Source organism: Equus przewalskii, chromosome X (genome assembly GCF_037783145.1).
Source record: "Equus przewalskii isolate Varuska chromosome X, EquPr2, whole genome shotgun sequence".
Taxonomy (NCBI): Eukaryota; Metazoa; Chordata; class Mammalia; order Perissodactyla; family Equidae; genus Equus; species Equus przewalskii.
The window spans coordinates 25,143,049-25,166,007 of record NC_091863.1 but is presented as its reverse complement, the minus strand read 5'-3'; the positions used below and the strand labels follow the sequence as shown (position 1 = coordinate 25,166,007).

At 38.6% G+C, this 22,959-nt stretch overlaps 1 protein-coding gene across 16 annotated transcripts in view; it reads left to right on the top strand.

Annotated features, from left to right (window-relative positions):
• The window catches only part of DMD (dystrophin), a 2,264,041-nt gene that overhangs the window by 2,127,949 nt on the left and 113,133 nt on the right, over window positions 1-22,959 (top strand). For all 16 annotated transcript variants that reach the window (XM_070604303.1, XM_070604310.1, XM_070604305.1 and 13 more), the window contains one exon: window positions 3,423-3,484. In XM_070604303.1, the coding sequence (XP_070460404.1) occupies window positions 3,423-3,484 (62 nt within the window). The remainder of the gene's footprint in view (window positions 1-3,422; window positions 3,485-22,959) is intronic.

The window sequence follows — 22,959 nt, the reverse complement described above, 5'->3', positions numbered from 1 at the left end:
AGGATTATTTATGAAGCTAGTCTCTGTGTTAATGTACATGCAATATTTTGATCTATGTTGAACATCGTTGGTCTACGGAAGACTGAACAAAGATGTGCCCATTAAGTTGTGAACAGGTTTCAGAATTTCCTTTTTGGCTGGTCAGGGTACATGGGGAGTGTGTTTTTGATGTGAAAAGTGAAGTGCCAAAAAGAGACAGCTACCAAAAAAACAGTACCACCCACCCTTCCACCACCACCTCCCCAGCACAGCATATTTTTCTATTTTGTCTGTATATTCCAGGTAAATGTGAGCTGCTTCTCATGGAGTTATTGACCATTTTCTGCTGTTTTTGGAGACAGGCACTGAGTAAGAAATACAGCTGTAAAATCTGTATTGATCACAGACAAAAAATGTGTTTTGTCCTATACGGTAGACTATAGCTATGAGTTACGCAGATTTGTGTTTATCATTTCCTCCTGTTCATCATCATCTTTCCTATCCATCTTTTGGGGGTTAAATGTGTCCCACTACAGCTTTGGATTCACTACAGATTGAAAATACCCACATACAGTGAAGTGAAGATTTCGTTCATCATATAGTTAACCAAGAATTCTGAAGCCATTTCAGCTGTGTTGCCAATGGTTTTTAGCATCCAACGATTAAAAGATTATTTTTCTAGTTTTGCGGATCAGTCACACCCTTTATTCTTTTTTTCTTTCCACTTGTGCTCACTTCTTTTGCTTGGTGCTCGTTTGCAATTGAAGTGAAACTAAGACGGCAGAGATGAAATATAAATCTGTTTTTCTAGTTACTTTGCATTGCTTAAAAATAAAAGGTTTGTGTGTTGGAGGGGAAAAAGGTAAAAGAAGATTGGGTTTTTGATTTGTTTGAGTTCATATGTCTAGGTTATTCAAGTCCTCCAGAATCACGAGTAATTGGGAGAATGAGTACCTAGAAAGGACTAGAATCTAGAAACACACAAATGGGGGATGGAAGGTGGGAGCTTAGAATTTCTTTCATCTTCCGGTAAAGGAAATTTCAGGTTAGCTAAGGACTGATGAATTTAAAAAAAAAGGAAAACTTTAAATCTTTCTCATCATTTTTAGCCACTGGAATAAATTCCTTAAAGATGTAGAAGGTGGGTCTATCAGCAGTCCTGAGGGTCTTTTTGGAGGCAGGGGGCTACCGGAAGCTCTCATTGACCCTATGTGGGATTCTCCTGTCGCATGTATGCAAGTGTCTCTTCGCTTTTGAAACTGTATTTGGTTTAAGTGATTTCTTCCCCGTGTTCCTCTGATTTTAAGTCCACTACGGATGGTGGCTTTTCAGAGTGGTTCTCTCTGTCTCTGTCTGGTCAGGTTTATCAGCTCAGACAGACGTTTTTCTGCCCGTCTATTGAAGATGCTACAGTCCTCCCACGTGTCGAGGAGGTGGGACATTATTATGCAGTGTGTGGAAGAAGGGCCTATACATGTGGACACACATGCTTTTCCCCTCTTCTCCCTCCCTCCCTGATGCTCACTTATGGATGGCCTTTGGAAATGGCGGAGGCCTAAATGCAGCATAGTCTCGGGACAAGGTAACCTTTCCATGCCGGGCACTTGTGTGCAGAATTGGTACACAATCACTTTACAAGCTAAAAAACGCCCGAGAACAAGCAACACTTTTTTCATGAAGCTGCAAGCTGCAGCCTCCTTGTGCTGTGCATATCAAGTACCAGTCCCGCCCACCCCTTCTCCAGATCATAAACCAGCTTGGTGATGGGGCTTCCTACAACCCCCTAAAGCATGGGCTGCATCTCCTGCTCTTCTTGCTCTTTAAGACTTGGATGGCACTCTGGTACCTTCCCTTGACTGAGAAGCCTCTGTCGCACTCCTCAAATGTGAATTGTCTCTGCGGAAAAGTAAAACAGAAATGGACGTGCTTGCAGGAGATGGAAACAGCCCTTCGCGAGTGAACATTTTCTTCTAAACTTCTTTCTGTTGCTTTCGCTGCTCAATCAATGAATAGTAAATATCAGGGGGCTGGTGTTTGAAGTTGTGTAGTCTGGGGAATTTCCACATGTTTTTGTGACATTTATGATTGTATGATATTTCTCAAACCACAATAAATGTTTCTCCGTTTTGCTTATTTTTTTTTTTTTTGAAACAGAGGTAATACACTTTAAGTGTTGTTTTTGCTCTCTGCAGAGGGTCTTGGGTTTGGCTGGCTTAGCCGCCGGTGGATCCACATCTATAATATAATCAAAGGTTTGCTTTTAGTGGGCAGTAATTTGGGGGCTACATATTAAGTGCCACAAGGTGCCGGTCACTTACTTCTATCAACTAATCCTGTAACTCTTCCAGGTGAGCAGGCTTGTCCCAAATTTCACAGCTAGTAGGGCACAGAGCCAGAATCTAATCCTAAAATTTAAAACCTGTGCTGAGGTCCTTGACATTGTTCCCTCCCCAAACTCCTATTTCTGTGTGAGTCCTCTGTACTTGCTGCTCTCCTTGAAGTGGCCACATTTAAGCTATTTCTCCTCTCTCCATCCCCACCCTTCCCCCAAAGATTATAAATAGGCCCTGCACATGAGTACCGAAATATCGTTCACGACTGCATTTGACTCTATCAAAGCCCGTCGTGGAATGCCTGAAAACTGGAAATTCGATGCCACAGTGATTTACGTAGATGGGCCAAGTAAGGAAAAGTATATGTAGTTATCTCTCCCGGGTTTATTCATGTAATTGAATGAGGAACAAAGGTGTTTTGTTCTTTTTGTGGCGGAGCTCATAGCCAGCAACCACACTTTGCTAAACTTCAAGAAATGGAAGAGAACTGTGAATGCTTCATTCAGGCCCAAGTAAACACTATAGGAAAAGGTGTAGTGGTGGACAGAGTGCTGAGTTAGAAAGACCTTCTAGAAGTAATAGGAAGAGGGAAGATAGGATATTATTAGTTGGGCAGTGGCTATACCTTCAGCTGAAATGAAATACAGCTGTCATGGATGAGATCTAGATATGTACCAGAAAGAGTAATGAGAAACTGTCAGGGGCAGTGAAAGCAAATGAGAAGTGAGGCGATTTATATATTAAACTAATGTCCGGTATCTCTTTGACAGAGTTGAATAACGCTTGTCAGTGTCCTTTCTCCATGTTCCACACTGGGTGGGTGAAGAAATCCTGATTTTCGATTATCGATTACATAACAAGGTCATTTTATTATAACAGAAGCACAAGTGACTTGTGAGTGCAAACAAGAAACAAATTCTGGTTCCCGAATAATGTTCATATTGCTTTTCCCTTTGAAAGCAAGGCTGGGGACCTCTCTGTAAGAGGAACATTCTTCACTGCATGATGGAAGTCCTTTGAAGTAAAGATATGGAATGATTCAAGAGCAAACCATGCTTTTTTTCCCCTCCTTTTCTCTACTAAAGTCTCTCTTTGTATTTTATGTTTTAGCCACGAGACCCAAACAACTTGCTGGGACCATCCCAAAATGACAGAGCTCTACCAGTCTTTAGGTAAGGACATGGCCATGTTTCCTCGAGGTTCAATGACAGATGACTTTTAGGATAAAGGAGTTGGTAGTGTGCAGATCATTTTTTGTCTAAATATATCACTAGATTGTTGAAAAGTTGAAAACGACACCTTTCTATCCCAAATTGATGACCAGCTTTACTTTTTTCAGAGGTTCCTTAAAAACAAGGTTTAAAATTTCATTGATTTCTGAAAATTCAGTGTACCTGAGAAGGCCAAAATGTCTTTGTCGTTTTCTTTGCTGCCTAAAAGGATGGAAAAAAATACTTGGAATTAATGGCAGTTTTTTTCCCCATCAAGAAAGAAAACTGTTTCAAGTTGCCCTTACTGATTTCTTCCTTGTGAAACCAAGACACCGCTTTTGCCAAACCGTGAATGTTGTGTAAAGGAATTATCTGCGGTCTTTCCAGTACTTGTAATTCCTAAGCCTGTCAGGTCATCAGCGTAAACATTTAAATGATTTCTTTACTATGGCTTGTTTTGTGTTTGTGTGAAAGCCTGACAGGTTTTTTTCCCCTTATAATTTGGAATTTTTTGAACAAATACACAGCCTCCAAATAAGGGGAAAACACCCATCTTTTTAGCGCTTGATGAAAGTCCACTCTATACCATTTTAGATCCATCAGCAATAATCTGAAATGAATTCTCTTATATTGTAACTAGTTTTTATTGCTTTTTTTAATTAAAAAAATAGTCATGTCTACTACTAAAAAAATTTGTAAGTCTGCTTTTTTGTGAATGGCCGTATTTACGGGCTAAAATGCATGAGGTGAACTCTTTGGGTTTAAAGTTATGTGACAAAACCCATGGGAATAAGAGTGCTTATACATAAATTCTGTATGTGTATACGTAGATGGGGTGTGTGTATCTGTGTGTGTACGTGTGTCTGTGTGTAGCTATTACTCCCTTTCTCTCATAGGTTCCCATTGATTAATGAATTGCAGCTATGGAGACGTTAAGGAATGGGTAGAAGATATTAGCCAAAAAAATTGTTTTCCTAAACGTCCTCTGATTATAAATGAAATTAGTTTCTCCTGAAAAATCTGAAAAATACAAATAAAAAACATGAAAAAGAAAAGAAATCACTTAGAATTCTACTAGCCAGAGATATCCAGTACATTTCAAGTAATGCGTCATTTCAGTCTAGCAGTAAGAGAGAGTGTGTGTGTGTGTGTGTGTGTGTATATACACAGACATACATACACACACTTCTGAGTCTTCAGGTGCTACATTTTCAGCCCCTACAGAATGTTTCTGGCTTATAATGCTGCACTGTTTAGACCACAGGTGGAAAACTTGAATGCTTACGTTCTGGCAAACGAGGGAATGAAGACTTCGTCTGAAGTGGGCAATGGCTAGGCTGGGGAGCTGGTAGTCCTAGCCCAGTGCTCTCAGGACTTCAGATTTTTCAAGAGAAACTAGAAATCCATCAATAAAAAGCTAATTTAAACTTATCTGGGCTTCCTGATTATAATCTCTGGTTTACACAGACTCAGCCCTCTTGTGATTTTTTTCCACTGTCATCATAGTGATCTCTAGTTGTAATATTTGAATTTACTTTTATTTACAAATAATAATTATTATAGAATTAATACTTGTTCATATATTTGAAAGTTTAAAAATATGGACAAACCAACAAACGAAAAAGAAGAAAAAGCAAACCATCTATAACCCACCTCTTAGAGTTAAGTAATGTTTAATCATCTAGTGGTATCTTCCAAAATTTCTTTCTATACATACGTTTTTATAAAAGTTGGATCATTCTGTTTTCTAATCAGGTTTTTTTCACTTAAAGGTAATGTGCCAGGGCCATATTTTCATTTCATTGCATTGTATTCTCTACTGGCTTACTTTGAATTACTCTGTAATGAGAAATCACAAACATGGGTGATGAAAAGCTACTTATGAACTATCAATGAATAAGTGTTTGTACCTTCAATGGGAATTAAATACATTTTTATCGTCATATTTCTAAAGTTTTCTCCGTACTTTGACTATTATGGTAAACTCAAAGCTGGTAATCCGACATGATTTGTGACCTTGGGCAAATCACCGACTTTGGAAGATAATGGACTTTTATAGTTGCAGGGGATTTTAGAGCTCATTTATTACAAACTTTTTCTGTGATGAAAGCAACTTTATTGAGATAATTTACATATAATAAAATGTAGCCACCATAAATATGTGGTCAATTCCAGCCCCCTTTGAAATTCTGATTTTTGCTATCTGAATGACAAACATCTTGGAAATGAGCTAGGTGTTGAAATTTGCTTTTCAGCTTTCAGAACTACTATTTCCAGTATTTTCATTACGATCAAACAGTACTTGGGCTAATGTTTATCCAAATGTGACTCATCAAATAATGTCTTCCATTTATTGAGAGCCTACTGTATGTGCTGCGTGTGGAACATGTCAGCAACCATCGTGCATGGTGGATGGTATCTACAGCCATATTTCACAGGGCAGGGAAGAAGGGTGCAAAAAAGCCATTTATCAGGGCTACACAGCTGTACAGACTACACTGGCATTTGCCCCAGGTCGTCTTTTAGTATTTTTACTTATCTCATTGATTTTATTAACTTAGTAAAGTATGTCCATATAGGTTACTATGCACTTGCTACAAATATGTACGAATTGACAATTTTGCCCATAGGTAGTTCCTTGAATGGTATTTCTGGAACAAACCATTGCATTTCAAGAAATAGTATGGTGGGTTCCTAGACAGTAGACACATGGAATGACTGATTTAGTTTGTTATGTGTCTACATCCCTGAGATACCTGTAAGATGAAGTACAGTTATTAGTGCCCTTCCCCACCCCAGATTGTAGTGTTTAAGTTGAAATATAAGCATAACATACTGAAATGAAACATTTTCTTTCTTTTTTATTTTTATATATTGACTTATATTTTCCCTCAAGAGGTATCCCTTTAGGTCCAAGTTGTTATTTTGAGCTAGATGAAATGGTTGCAAGCCTTCAACTGTACTCAAGTCGTGAAAGAAATCGTGAAAGCAAAACTGGTATTGTAGGCTAGTGTGTTAAATCTTTTAGACCATACTGAAGTCCCTCTCCTAATAGAATCTGAGCCTCTTGTCTGGTGACATGTTGAGAATGTCAAGATGTTGCTTATGCCCACCATAGCCCCCACCCTAGACACATCTCAACTGTAGAAGCTACAGTGGTTCACAATATTCATGAAATGTTACACATTCTTGAATATGCCCACTTCTGAGGAGGTTTCCATTCTCTAATTTGCCAAAATCCCCAACCAGCCTATTCAACACAATTGTCACTTGCCTTGCCCCCGAAAGCATTCAGGTGTTCTCCCCTACTCCTCACTCGTGGTCTAGACAGCATAGTATTTTAAGCCAAAAACATTTTGAAAGGGCTGAAAAAGTAGCACTTGAGCATTAACTGATGGAAGGCCAGGATATTACTTGAAATGTTAATATTGGAGATCTCTAGTTAATAGACTTCTAGGTCATTTTTTCCCAGTTTTTTGCAATGAATTTATATTATTTACATTTAGATATTTTGCAAATAAGTTTCTTCATCAATACCCCTTACCCCATTCTTTAGTGTCCCTACAGCTATAATTCATTAACCAGTGAGAAGCTGTGACAGAAAAGCAGCACGATAGCCACACACCCACACACACTCATCACACATACATATACATACGCAGAATTTACGTTTAAGGCCCCTGATTCCCATAGACTTGGCAGAGTAACCTTAAACACAAGGAGATCATCTTATGTGTTTTTAATCTCTAAATATGTCCATTCACAGAAAAGCGGACTTAAAAAATTGGAGTGGTAGAGAAGACATGGTTAACTTTTTGGATTTGAAAAAAAGCAAGAGAATTCATTTCAGATTATTCTCAACAGATCTAAAACAGCTTTTTAGGGTGAGCTTTCATCAAATGTTAAAAATATTTGTGTTTTCCCCTTATTAGGCTGTGTACCTGTTCAAAAAATTCCAAGTTATGAGGGAGAAAACTGTCAGGCTCCCAGACAAACACAAAACAAGGCCTAGTAAAGAAGTAATTTAAATGTTCATCCTGACGACCTGACAGTCAGTTGGAATTTAAGCATTGGAAAGTCTCCAGAAACTTTTTTACACAACATTAAAAGTTTGGCAAAAGCATTGTCTTATTTTCACAAGGAAGAGGTCAAGAAGAACAACTTGAAAACAAGTTTTTTTTCAGCATTTTTCTATAACTGCCCCCATGTGGTGGGGTGAGTCGTATATGAAAAAACAGTTTCCCATATCTATTTTTTTATGGGCCTTAATATCCTGTATCTTTAAAATGAGGGTATTGGACAAAAGTGTCTAAGAATTTTGCTTGTTTTTCTCTTATTTTCGGCTGAGCTGGGGCAGGTTGTTTCCAGAACTTGCTGTGATCATAATTTTTCAAGAATTACCTTCGGCTGACTCTGCACACGAATGCATTTCTAAAAGTTTAATCATTCCTATTTTAAAAAGTGCGCATTCTGGGAAAACAAACAACGGGGAAAAGATCCGGCCACCCATCCATGTGGTACAGGCAGAGAGAAGCAAGCTGTTATCAAATAGGAAGGCTCTTGTGATATTTCACACAAGACCTGCTTGGCCATCCATTTGTTGCGGAGAAGGGATCTTCATCATTTCTTAGAAATAATAATAGGCTCGATTCATGAGGCGAATTCCAGGTTTCTATTAGCATTTTTACAAATTTTTCGCAAAGACTATTGTTCCAGTAGGTTCTTGGGGTGATTTAAAACCTAAGGCTCTTTATGGCTCCAAAAAGCATTTACAAAGTCAGTAGATGTTAGATAGTAATGTGCTCTGGAATGTATTTTGAAATACTAATAGAATATTGGTTTGTGTGAAGTGCTGCTGGATGATGAAAAGCCTGTCGTTTTCCCACAATTTAGATCTAGGTTCTTAAGTTCATCACTAAAATTTTAAGTACACTTTTTTTTTCAAAGGCCGCCCCCCACACACATATAATATGGGCTGCTTAAAAATACTTTAAAAAAATATTTCTTAGTCTGTCTTATTGGGAGGTATATTAATTATAAGTACATTAAAATCTTTATGTGGTCCCCTCCATGGTTCCTTTCTGAACTACAGTATGAGGTGTTTGCACTGGGGACCCCAGCAATACAGCACAGGAATAGTTTGCAAAGACCCATAAGTAAAAACAGGATAACGCGAAGAGAGACTCATTAAGCTTCAGAAGATTAACTGACTTTATTTCAAACCATTTCCTAAAATCTTGATGTCCCATAGAATGTAACATTACTTATCCCGATTTCCTTTGCCTTCGCTGAAGCCCCTTTAACTACCAGTTTTTTCTCTGCGAGCGCTGGTTTTCCTCCTTTCCTGCAGTTCTGGCATTCTGCAGAAGGATCTGGTCTCTCTTACCTGTTGCCCAAGTTTTGGAACCCACTGCCCATGATGTTCACTGGAATGATGCAAAAGCTCTCGATTTTCAAAAATGGACTTATGAATGTTTTAGGAATTCTTAGGAAAAGTGCTCTTAAAAACCCTGTGATTTGAAGGCAGTCCTTCAACACGGGGCCCTTAGCCTCGTGTCTGTTGCCTGAGAAGAGCTTCAGAATGTTAAAATGAAGGCTTACTTTTAGGGTCTGATGGACCTGAGGCTGGTGTGATTCTTCAGGCAGTCCTAGTTAAGAGGACTAGTTAAGACCCAGTTAAATCAAGAGACTAAGAGCTTCTTCAAGATACAGGAATATTATTATTAATACATAATTGCAGCTGCCGAAAGAGAGTTAGAAACACTGCCATGGAAATCCTGTACCTCTTTCCTCAGTTTGCCGAGGGGAAGGAGAATCAGTCAGCTTATTCGCTGTCTCTTTTGATAGGCTTTCCACAGCCCATTAGTATTCCCTCCTGAGGATGCTCTATGATTAGCAACTGCGGGATTCTGGATGACTGTGAATTCCTTTTGCATTGGGAGCTTATCCTAATGCTTTTCTCAACATAGTTTGTAAACTAAACTGTTCTCAACTAAAGCACTCAATATTTAGCATATTCCTTTCCTTGTCTCTTGTCTCTTGTCCCTGAAGTAATGCTAAGTATTAAGACCTCTGCCTTTTGATTTTCTACTGCCATAATCCTTTGAGCTGGAAAGACTATCTAAATTCAGATCCCAGCTTGGCCGTGACCTTGAGCTAGTCCTTTACTTTCTCTTGGTTTAGATTTCTGACTTATCAGGTTGGGCAGTGATCTTCCATCTCTGTTTGGTTTTAAGTCAACTCCTGGCTAAATTAAGGCTTGGTCTTCTGGATGCCCAACTCCCCAGTTTCTCTTTGTCACCACTAGCCTGGAACATAGGAGTAAGAGGATCCTCACATTTATAATTGTGTAGCAGTTTACAGTGTGCAAAGAGTTTTCAGAAATAACCGTATTTAATCCTTACATTGCTGTAAATTAGGTATATAGCTGGCGTATGACCTGAATTTTCTATCAGTTTTAGTTTCAGATCTTTTGTTCTGCCATCCTTTTGAGGTGACTTTCAGTTTTTCATTTGGAAAATGATGTTGCCGTATCAGTGGATGGGGCAACTGTTTCATTCTTTCTATTTGGACTTGAGCGGGCTGAGGATCAAGACTTGGTTGACTTATTTGTACTGACAAGTGGGTAGAAGATAAGGAGCCAAGTCCAGAGCACACGTTTTATGGCTCCTAGTTCGCTGTTCTCGAAGGAATATCCATTACTCGTAGTGTGATTTATAAAACTGCTTTATCAGCATAATTAAGCTGTGGAATCTCAAATGATGTTCTTTATTCCCTAGCTGACAAAGTTAGCACAGGAGATTTACTCAAATTTGCAAAATAGAAGACATAAGACATTAAGGCTGTTATAAATTTTCTCCCTTGACTTCTATCCTGCTTATAAAAGAAAAAAGAAAAATAATCTGCTCTTTTAACATCAGTTAGGATCAATTGATTCCCCCCATTTGTAAAATAGAAATGTAATCTTCAAATCAAAACTGATGGCATTTTAATGGAATATTCTTTTATAATATTTTTTCTTATTCAAATGAATTGATTTAAAGCTCCTAATTGAAGAACATAAATAAATAGATATTTCTGAATTGCACCTTCCAAAGCTTATTTCAGAAGGAAACTCAAAAGGATTGTCTCTCAGACTTAAACTGGTTTACACTTTAAAAGGGCTGTCAAATTGTAGTTTACTTGATCTACATAAGAGGAGCATTCAGGTTACACCTGCCACTGTGAGGAAAGTGCTGGATGTCTACAATTTTATGTCGCTGGGTCTGCAGAAGACGATTTTTGCACACGAAGTAAAGGCATTTAAAAATGTGCCTGCTCTTATTCAGACATTTCCAATATTTCTTTTTTAAGTGCACAAGTCTGATTACCTCTCTACGTCTCTCGGGAGCTGCAATTTTGCTGGAAAAAAAGATTCAGAACAGTCAGAGCGCTCACATAAAATAGATAGTGAGTTTTTAAAGTCTATCCCCTCTACGGTAGTAATAAAATGACCTAAAAATATTCTGAAAGGCTCTCTTATAACATAGTGGATAAATCATTCGCTTATTTATGAATTGGTAATATTCTGTGAGAATGTTTCAGAATTTCCCAATCCACGAAGTCTTGATCCCTTGCATAACTCCGGGGAAGTCCTCGTCCCCCTCTTCAACTGAAGCTTATGTAACTGGAACAAATGTTAGCTATGAGTATGTGTGTGTGTGCTCGTGCGTGTACAAATATATTCATATATTTACGTATTTTTTATCAAGTATTCTAGTGGGAAAATAATTCATTTTATATTTTGCTTTCTGGTTCTGTAAAGAGGCTGTCAGTTTTAGAGCGGTGTTTCTCAAAATGTTGAAGGGCAGTTTTTTTTTAAACATATAGCACGTCACAGACTTTTAGGTGGTCCTACTGAAACTGACTAGTATCACTCACACAGTGAGGATGTAATTCATTGCGCACGTTCAGCATCACTCGACCTGGTCTGTACTCTGTTCCATGAAATGAACTCATTGATCATACACCTGAATGTCATGGCAGTGTCAAGTGGCCATAAAGGTTGCTTAACATACTCCCAGTATCTGTACTTACGAAGGACCATACTTTGAGTAGTACTGTTCCAAGAGCACTTAATTTTTGCAAGTATAAATGTCAAATCAAATCAAGTGACCTTGGGTGGGGAGGGTAATTAATTGACACCAAACAAGAACACCTGAAAAATGTTATTTATGGGATTTTCTGTTTTGCTAATTGAGTCAAGTTCAGGCAGAGGAGAAGTCTACCTTCTTTTCCATTTCACAGCCCTTCTTAGCAATTATATTGGAGGAGAAAACAATAGAATTACCCTGATACAGGAAAGAGCCAGCTTAGTAAGTGGTAGGGCCTCTGCTGCCTAGTTTAATGCCTTTCCTACCCCTATAGTTCAATATGATGTATAGAATGTGATATTTTTCAAATACGAGCTTGTCTTCATCCAGAATAGAAAATGTAGTATGCGGACTCTTTACATTATATGTTGAATTCAATGGGGAACCGATTGATTACACTGTGACTGTACTATTGTCCCTTTATGAGTTTAGGTTGGGAGGTAATATGACATAGCATAGCAGCACAATAGTTCATTGACTTAGAGGCTAGTGAGATGTGGATTTGAATTCTGGCTCTGCCGCTAGTTCTCTGTGGCCAAAGACAAAGGCACTAACAATCTTGAACCCCAATTTCCTAATTTATTAAGTAGTTATGATAATACTTTCCTTGGGGCGTGTTGTGGAGATTAGAGATAATATATGTACAATGACAAAATGTCTGATATAGTAACTACTCAAGGAGTTATTACTATTAGTGATAATGATGATGCACTATTTATTATTAGTAGTCTTATTCTCTTATATCCTGTCCCTCCTTATCCAAAATATATTGGGTTCCTGAGTTCAGATAGCAAGAGTTCAGATAGTGAGGGACACCTAGGTTTCAGCGTTCAAGTCTGACATTCAGGGAGCCGCTTAATTTTTCTTAACTATTTTACCTCTTAACTAAGGTACCAAGCTTTACCTGATCACAGTTTATCCTAACTTCAGGCAAGTGTTCACTTCAATTTGAAATGCAAATTGGAATAGTAAATTTTCTACAGTGTTCTTTACCCTCCTCTCAATTCTAAAATAATATAGCTTTTGTAATGGAAAATAATATACACCATAATCGTTGATCATAAATGCAAGTGACTTTATGAATACATATATATGTGTGTAACTTTATGTTTCTCTTCCTATGTCTTTAAGACCTTAAAAGTTTAAATAAACTATAGAATCAAATATACGTGTTATAAAAACAAACTGGTAGAGAAACACACCTAGCAAGTCATAAGTAAAAAGAAAGGAGAAAGCCTGTGAAATAAATGTGACACGCTCAGAAAAGTGCCTGACACATAAGAAACACCTAACAAATGGTGGTGGCACTATTATGGTGGGGGAGGGGGCGAGGCAATGGCCACAAAGGTAAGGGATGAGACCATAAAAAGCTTTATGTGATGTGTTGAGGGTTTTGATACTAAGATTTTTGACTTGGTAATATATCAATCAGGATCCACTTGGCAAATAGAAACCACTCTAGTGGTTATAAACAGAGGGAACTTAATTTAGAAAATTGGTTACCTAATGATAGAAGATCTAAGAAGCCAGACAGACAGCAAGGAGCCTCTGCTATATGCCCAGGGCTGGTGGGACAACAGCAAGAGGTGGTATCAACAGAGGCCCAGAAGCCAGGGCCGGCAGCTGGAGCTAGAACCAGTGACCAGTTGGGACCACGGATGGGAGGGAGCTGGAGCCAGGAAGGAGACACAGCTACTGCCAGAGCTTTTGCTGAAGGCAGAGAAAGGGAGAAATAGCCTGGCCTCTCCGCTCCTCCCGCTCTTTGGTCTTCTGCCAGTGACTCCCCTTGGCCAAACTTATCTGGAAGCCAGTTGGTATGGGAGCAGAAAAATGCCATTCTCTGTAATAAAGAGCAGAGCAGGGAAAGGTCAGAGAATGGATCTGAGAACCAGCAAACAAATGACTGACGTACAGGAGACGCTTATGAATGGTGATGTCTGCAACCGTCTATGCCAATATGCAGGGATAAGAAACACAAAGCCTTAAAAGTCCGAGTGGAGTCGAGGTGACTTAGATAAGGCAGTAGAAGGGCACAGTGGGTTCAAAGGAAACTGACCTAAAAACAAGGAAAGAGAAGGTAGCAATAAAAAGTTGCCTGCACAGAATTTCAAACACTCAGATAAGCTCCCATGCATTTGATGATAGTACTTGCGTTGTTTATAGTTGTTGATGCTCAAGTCTCTCCAGACTAACTAATGAATTTCTTTAAAGCAGGAACTGTCTTCCTCATCTTCCTCACCTGTCCTTGGCTCATGGTAGTCGCTGAATAAATAAATAAATGTTCATTGAATGAAAGAGTAGAGCGAGAAAGAGTGATTTTACTGGGGAAGAAGACCAATACCACTCGACAGAAAGATCTAGATGATGTTTTCCTAAGGCAGATTATTAAACTGGCAAGATGGAACTGTTTGGAGAGATGGAGTTCTTTCCGGAAAGTGGAAGATAAAGCCTAATAGTAATAAAAATAGAGGATGTCAATTAAGCTGTAGATTTTATCGGCAATTTGATATTTTAGCAACAACAGGTGAAAAAGAATACTAATTGATGATCAAGAAGATAAGACCCTTGAAAGAAGGGGTCAATTTGGATCTGGAATTTAAATAACAAGGAAAGGAAACACTGAACACAATTTGATATGCTGATAGCCTCATTTATTCACTAGTTCCTTGACTCAGTAAACATTTCAGAGTGTGCCAAGCATTGTGAATAAACTTTGGGACAACAGGCTAAAAATATTATGGAAAATAACGCTTATTGAAGGTATAAAATTTCCTTATAATCTTATTGTTTTTGAAAACTAAAACATATATGTTCATCCCAGAAATTTTGGAAGATGAAGCGTAAAAAGAAAATAAAAATCATGTCAAATCTCAGTGCTCAGAAATAACCACCATGTACATTTTAGGGGATTGCTTCCAATCTTTTTTTCTATGCAATTTTCATATAGTTGTTTGAGATAATATTATGTTTGTAATGTTGTATCCTACTTTATTCATTAAATACCATGTTTTCACTCTTAATTCTTCAGGGATGTTATTTTTCCCAAGTTGCATTTTTTGGAGTACTGCTTTTTAAAAGGAATTTCTTATTTTTCAAAAATTAGTTTGTGAGAAGGAAAACTCAAATTTGTGTTGAGTTTATGGAAATAAATCTTTAAGATTCTGGCGACTTAGTACAAACAGCCTTCTGAGAAGAAAGCCAAGCAAAGTGTTACGATGCCTTCTGTCCAACAAGCTACTTATGTATTAGACATGTTACAGAATAAAGTCAGTGTGGTCAGAAATAGGCAGTCAGTAATCAGAAGGTTGATAAATAAAGTGTATCCTATGATAAATACAGTTTATAAATTTAAGTGAACCATTTTCTACCACAGATATATTAATGGATAAAATTTCTTTGACCAAATATTTATGGTCTCAAGGTGACAGGGCAACTGTCCTTGGAAACTATCAATATTCCAGCAAAATCTTTGCCCTTCTTAGCAAACAAGTTTAGACGGAAACTCAACTTTATGATGAGTGGTAATTTTTACAATAAAACTGACATGTAAAAATTCATTTAGCTTTAACTTCTCTATCTGGAAAGAGAATGGCTAGCAGAACACTTTATCTTCTCAAAACATTTGTGCCTACAGTTATCGCGTTCTGTTCAAGGTTCCTCGTTACACTGTCAATTAAAGCTTGTAGCCTCTTGCTTCAGTTACATTTTCTGGCCAAGACATAATTAAAGAGTAGAGAGCTAGTAGTTCTTTCCACAGTGGTTTCCAATTGTTTTCACTGTTTTAAGTCAGACTGTGAGGAACATCTTTGTGCATAAAGCCTTTCCGTATTTGATTCACAAAAGGGTAATCACTGAGTCAAAGTGTATTAATATTTTAAAATTTCTTTGTATATATTGTCTGAAATTCTCCCAAAAGATTGTGCCCATTTACACTCTTTTTTTTTTTTAATTAATGTTATGATAGATTACAACCTTGTGAGATTTCAGTTGTACATTTTTGTTAGTCATGTTGTGGGTACACCACTTCCCCCTCTGTGCCCTCCCCCCACCCCCCCTTTTCCCTGGTAACCACCGATCAGATCTCCTTATCAATATACTAACTTCCACCTATGAGTGGAGTCATATAGAGTTCGTCTTTCTCTGACTGGCTTATTTCGCTTAACGTAATACCCTCGAGGTCCATCCACGTTGTTGTGCCATTTACACTCTTAATACATGAAAGTGTTCATCTAACCATGCCTTTGCCAGCGCGGAGCATTATTTTTACTTTTGCTATTGTGATAGTGAAAATAAAGCCATCTCATTGTTATTTGCATATCTTTGATCACTAGTGATCATGAATATTTTCTGTAAAATGTTTACTAAGCTAAATGTTTACTAAATGTTTCTCCTCTTTGGTGAGTAAGGGAAAAGCAAAGCCAATTTCACAAAACAAAACTCTGTCAAACTTTTCTGATATACCGCAAACTGTTTTTCATTGTGTTGAGGGACTCTTGGTGACGGGCCTCCTGATTACATCAATGCAGGTTTTGAATTATGCCTTAGCTTTCTCTTCTCCAAGCTAAACAAGCCTAACCCATTTATCCATCCTCAGTGGATCTATTATCTTCCCGTTATGTTAGATTTTCTTATTCTCTATGCCAACTCCAGTTTCTTCACATTTTCTTATATATATGCAGAGCCCTAAACTACAGTGGTTCTCTTAATAAAGGGCTATTCAGTTATAGGTAGAGGAGGAAGGTTGCTTCCTGCCTCTTGAGTGATGGAAACTCATACATATCATGGGTATGGACCATTTCCTTTTACAGTCTCATGTGAGGCATTGATTTTTTTCCCCATAAATATGGAGTACTTAGAATGTTCCAGGCTCTGCTCTGAGTAGTAACAGGATACAAAGAAACATTAGGCATGATCCCTGTTTATCTCCCAAGCTGGTGTGAACCCGGATATGCAGTGGACCTTATGATGTGCTAGAAGTCCTTGCCTATGAGAGTGAAGATCACAGCAGCAGCTCTACCCGTGGCCACTGGGGGAACGCTTAAGTTCTTCTAAGTCTTTTCTGTCCTTGGACCTCAAATGACAACCATGTTATTTCCCCTTGTTGCTGATATAATAGCTTATTAATGCCAGCATATACCCATTTTGTTTTTGAAGGCAAATTTAAATGTCTCAAGTTGGAGTGACAGAAGGTTTAAATTCAGGCTAACACACACACACACACACATCATTGCCTGGTGTCTTTCTACTTGTTGTGTATGGCTTCTAGAAAACCAAATGTCAGCTTCACGACAGACCTTACTATCTTCTTTGGGGAATAAAATTGACATACATGAAACAGTTAATGCAATAAGGCTGTGTATACTAACTTACATAATATCAAGGTCAAATGTCTGGTACCTTATTTAGGTAGAAAGAGCAATATTGATTAGAATCATCGGGGAAGGCGATTTGGCAAGTAGAACAAAACATTGTTCCAAGAAGGAATTTTCTAAGACCTAGGTAAATCAGAACGTAGGCTAGGATTTTCCAGCTAGTGTAGCAGCAGAAACAAAGGTATACTTGAGAGAGAGACTAGCTTGTTTGAGAGTCAGTGAGAACATGGTTCTGTGAGAACCTATTCCAGACTTTCGAAGAAAAACCTGATTCAGTGCCATTATATTAGGGACAAATGAAGCGCCTTCAACTATAGAATAAGAAATTGAAATTTCATTTGATTGGCATTGGGAAAACGTGGTTGAATCTTCAGAAGAGAAAGATATTAAAGTCTTATGTTCTGTTTTTAGAACTAAGAATTTGATGGGATGGTTTAAGGATGTTTAGAGAGGAGAGAGATTAGTTCTGTTCTTTTTTTTGCTTTGTGGCAGTTGAGAGGATGAGGGTCTTAGGATAGCAATGGGGGCAAGAGGCGGGGGAAGGACTCCAGAAGGTTTCTTCCCAAGGTAGAATTGTCTGAAACTAGTGACAGGTTGGACAGGTTTTAAAGGAAAGAGAAGAGTTGTAAGATGCCTTCTAGATTTTCAGCCTTGGTGACTCAGAGAATGGTGATGTCATTGAACAAAAAGAAGAAACTGCAAATTGATTGGGGCAGTAGGAAGTAGACCAGAATTCTATTGATATATGTACTTCTGGATTTATTTATATAGTTCATCTTTTTACAAAAATTTATAAATGTCTGAACTTCCAGACCATAGCATATATTTCTCATTAATCTCAAAAGCCCTGTGAGGTATGTTATTACCTCCATTGTACAGATGAGGCTCAGAGAAAATAGATAGTTTGCTCACATAGCACAGCTGGGATTTAAATGTACTTTCCACTCCTAAACCAGTGATTTAGCCCCTGAGCTAAACTTTCTTCCTCGGAGGTGACAGTGGCGTTTTGGAGAGGAAGTATCCTGAAGGCATTTGGAAAAGGGGACTAAAGAAATATTTTAGCAGGCTGGCCTGGTGACGCAATGGTTAAGTTCGCACGTTCCGCTTCTCGGCGGCCCGGGGTTCGCTGGTTCGGATCCTGGGTGCAGACATGGCACCGCTTAGCAAAAGCCATGCTGTGGTAAGCGTCCCATGTATAAAGTAGAGGAAGATGGGCATGGATGTTAGCTCAGGGCCAGTCTTCCTCAGGAAAAAAAAAAAAGGAGGAGGCTTGGCAGCAGTTAGATCAGGGCTAAACTTCCTCAAAAAAAAGAAAAGAAAAATTTTAGAATCATCAACATGATTAAAAGATTCCTTGTATTTTTGTTGCACTTTATATAGGCAATACTTGGGGCAGGGTTAAGGTTCCTAACTTTTGCTGAGCAAGTCTATATCCTGGACGTATGCCTACTAGAGCTTTTAAGATACAGTATCTCATAGAGTCTTCTCAACAGCCCTCGGAACAGGTACTATTATTGTTCCCTTGACAAATGAAGAAACTAAAGCTTAAGGTTCGGAGAAGCTAAGTTTTCTTGCCCAAGCACACTGGGAGACTGTATCATGATTAAGAGGAGTGGCTTTAGCGTCCAACAGATTTGAGTTTTAATCCTTAGGTCTTTGGCTTCCTTGTCTGTAAGATGGGACTTTGAAATAACAATATCAAAGTTAGAGGTATTATATGAGAATTTATGTATTTGTTGCCAACATACAGTAAGCACCAAATAAACGATAGCCATTATTATTATTCTTTTACTGCAAAGTCGTAACTAGAACCCATCAATTTTCCTTCTCTATTCGTTAGTTTTTCCGTCATACAGTAGTACTCTTGATGAAGACTGTGGATGAGACCAAGAATTTGGAAGGAATCAAAGAGAAGTGTAGAAAAGAAGAGAGATTGATTTAACACGGTCATTTTTTAAAATATATGCACGTGATTTTAAAAACTGAAACAATATAAGAGGGTAGTATGAGAAGTAAGCCTCCCCTCGGCCATGGTATCAGTCCCCCAATTTCACTCCCCAGAGGCAATGAATACTATAGTTATTTTAGATATTTTATGCATATACAAGCAAACATACCTATATAAATATGCCCCTTTTTATACTTTGACAGCATAATAGACACAATTTTCTGTTCTTTGATGCCATTACCTTTTCTGTAATTAAACTAAAGCTTTTTTTTTTTCTGTAGAAAAACAGCCTGACAGACTGTGAATGAAAATTTGCTATTTGGAGAGTTATGTTAGTATTTTTATGAGCTGAAAACCCAGAAATAAACGTAAGAAGTTTAAAATCAGCAACTAGTGGCCTTTAAGTCAAACTAAACAAGCACGCAAAACTTGATGAAAGCTAACTGCTTCGCATGACCTCTAAAACAAACAAAAGTTCATTATTCAAATGGGGAAATGAAGATTCTCGCCAAAAGTACAGAGGGGATGAACTGTTTTATATGCTGTCGCATTTAAGGGATTATCTGGGACCTGGCTTCTGGATTCAGGAGTTGGACTGCTGATGCTTTTTAAAAGAAATGTTCACATACATTCTCACTTCCTGACTTCCTCCTATAACACACTCTGCTTTAGAACAATCATGCCTTTTTGTGTCAGGATGATTTAGAAGGAGCTGAATCTTGAAAACTTTAGAAGATCCCAAGGTCTAGCAGCTACTCTAACGGGGGAAAATGAGGCCTTGCGAGCTTCTGGGTAAAGTGGTTTTCCACATTTAATGTGAATGTCAAATGCTTGTCAAGGTTAAAGAAATTCATGGTCTCCCTGTTCAAATTGGGCACAAGTGGGAGCCCTTAAGCCGAAAGAGTAGTCTTGAAGTCCCACTTAGAATAAGCCTTTGTATTCTGTTCTCTGGCTCTGTAAGGGAAGGAGCACTGCAATGGGAGTGTTACGTGTTCTTATAGAAAAAAATGAAATAATAAATACAACAAGATGGGGAATTTATGCTTCTGGTTTATGTGAACATTTTTGGCGTTTCCTTGTTTAAGAAAGCTCCTCAGCTACTTTATTAATTCAAGTAAAGCACCCCTTCTCTCTAGTGTGAAGATTTAAAAAAGAGAGAGGGGCCAGCCCTGTGGTGTAGTGGTTAAGTTTGGCACACTCTTGTTTCAGCGGCCCAGGTTCGTGGGTTCAGATCCTGGGCACAGACCTATACTACTCATCAGCCATGCTGTGGCAGTGACCCACATACAAAATAGAGGAAGATTGGCACAGATGTTAGCTCAGGGACAGTCTTCCTCAGCATAAAAATAAGAGAGAGAGAGAGAGAAAGACTTGGCTACGAGGCCTTGTTTTTCTCCTAGCTGACTAGGGAATTCAGGACAAGTTACTAAGAACTTTCTAATCCTGAGCTTTCTCATTTGGAAAATAAAAATTTAGAATGGGAGATTTCTAGTTCTGAGATGCTATAATATTTTCTTATTTGATAAAAATTATGGGTTTTTTAAATCCCCAAAGAATATCCATAAGGAGTAGATAGAGATAAATTAAAGCTACCTAAAGAATTTAATTCCTGGTTGCCCAGTAACCATTAAATCTCTCAGCACTCAGGCAAGAACCACATTCCTGCCTTGAGACAAGATTTAGTCCTTTCTGAACTTATCCTCAGGCTGTGTTCCAAAAGTTTATTTGTAAGTTAGTTGCTTACAACTTGAAATAAAATGTGTTATAAATGGTGGTTAGGTCCCCAAGTCAGAGAATCTTCTTTAACCCTCAGAGTGCCTGATACGCTGCACACTATGAATAGGATGCAGCTACATGTTTCTATGGGAACAAAATGCTTTTTGGGTAGAAACTCATATTGCTGGGGGTTGATTCCTCTCCTCTCGCAGCTTCTCTGGATAAGAAGAACTGGACATTTAATTAGAAGAGGTCCAGTTACCTTCCTTGTCACTCCACGCCCCCATGGCCTGTCACCTGCCCTCTCTCTGGTCCTTCCTTGACTTTGTTTGAAGGCTTCTGTTATCTCCGAGCTTTCCCACGCCCCTCCCTACGCTCTGCCTCCTGCCCAGCGTCATGGTCCAGAGGGTACTGCCCGTCACCCCCGTGCTGATTGGGATTACAAACACGCTGGGCAAGCCAAGACCATTTCTCCTATGGCACAGGAGTGGGGAAGGCCACCAAGGGCTTTGGGTGTCAGAAAGATTTGGCCTTGAATCCAGGCTCTGGGATGCCACCTTAGGGAAGTTACTCAGCATCTCTGAGCCTCATTTTACTTATCTTTAATAAGGTTGGTACTGTGGAACTCAGGGCATCGGGAGCACTCGATGGCGTTGGGTACGTGCAACATCTGCCCTTAAGTGCGCAATGAATGTCCGCACTCCTTTTGCCATTGGCCTGCCACTTCTGTTTTTCTCTTAGACTCTATAGGGAATACTTGGATACAAAAAGGCACCTACATTTTAGGGAAACGAAAAAAAAGCCTGCTTTAATCTTGTCCCTGAGTAGTTTTGTCCAGGAGTCTGAGGAGAATAAAAGTTGGGTCGAGAGAAAGCAGAGATGTGAGGAGAGAGAGAGACAGAGCTAGAGAAAGGGGAGTGGTTCCTGCCTGCTGTGAAGTAGGAGTCCATCAGAAAGGGGGGAAGCCCTGGACAGTGCTACTGACAGGGGAAAGGAGGACACTCACTCCTGCGGCTTCGGGGCCATCCGTGAGGTGTAAAGAGGAACCCAGAGTCTGCCTCATTTGGAGACTGAACCCTCCAACTGGTCACGTGAGAGCGGACATGCTTTATATCAAGCAGCTTCCAAGTACAACATAGCTCTGAGGTGATAAAGAAGAGTCTTCTCAATAACACTGAAAATTTCTATTTTTTGATTCAAATGTATTGTCTAGACACACAGACAGGTGAATGTGGGTCCATCCCTAAAGCATCCTCTTTTATTAAAAGCAGCTCAGTCTATGTCAGGGGACAAGGCAGTCCATTATCTAATGAAAAGCTCCTGCCATGGATTAATTTTATAACAGCTACAGCTATTAAGTGATTTGTCCTTTTTTAAAAGAATGAGTTACATGTTAGCATCTTTATCAGGATCTGATTACTAGTACCTAGTCTCCAGAAATATTAATGTATAACACTGAAAAGAAAGCATCATTCTCCGTCACGTGCTTCATTTTTATAAACATACATACCTAGGCTTCTGGAAGCATGAACAGTTTGAATCATGTCACCTGTTCCCCTCCCCCACTAGAGTATGTGAAACACAGAACTGAGCACGTTTTGCTATGTTCCTAGGCGCTTACATATCTTGAATTGTGTAACTCTCTTGGACTAATTATTCGTGCTTAAGGATTTAACAAATTTTCTTTTTCCACCTCAGACAACAATAAAAACTCAGGCAATTTATTTTCCCTAATAAGATTAAAGTGTGAGAACCAGCCTAAGGCAGAAATGTTGCAAAAAAAAGTTTTTGCAAGATGGTTAATTTGCTTTTCCCATGGTAATTAAGGTCAGATTTCCACTGATGTTCATTTTGACATCTATTTGATTCATGAAGATATTGAGGGAAATGGATATTGGGGTGGGTGGAAATTGGGGACCAGAGATATGGAGAGAGGTCGACAGAGGATGCAAACCATTTTCAATCAGAATTTAAAAGTTATACCGTCAGATAAAGGATAGATTAAAAAATCTTCATTTGAGTTTCAAAACTGAGAAGTTGAAAGCTAACAAAGCTTTTTTTAAAAAATAATATTTATCTTAAGAGCTCTGAGTGAGGAAACATGTTACTTGGCTTTAAGGAGATTTTGCACTAATGAAGAGATAAAGATATGAACGTGTCTAAAGAGTTAATGAAAAATTAATTATAAATTCATGTATAGGTAAACATTGATTTCCAGAGAAATAGCTTGTGTATTAAAACATTTTAATTCTTCTCTTACATCTGGGC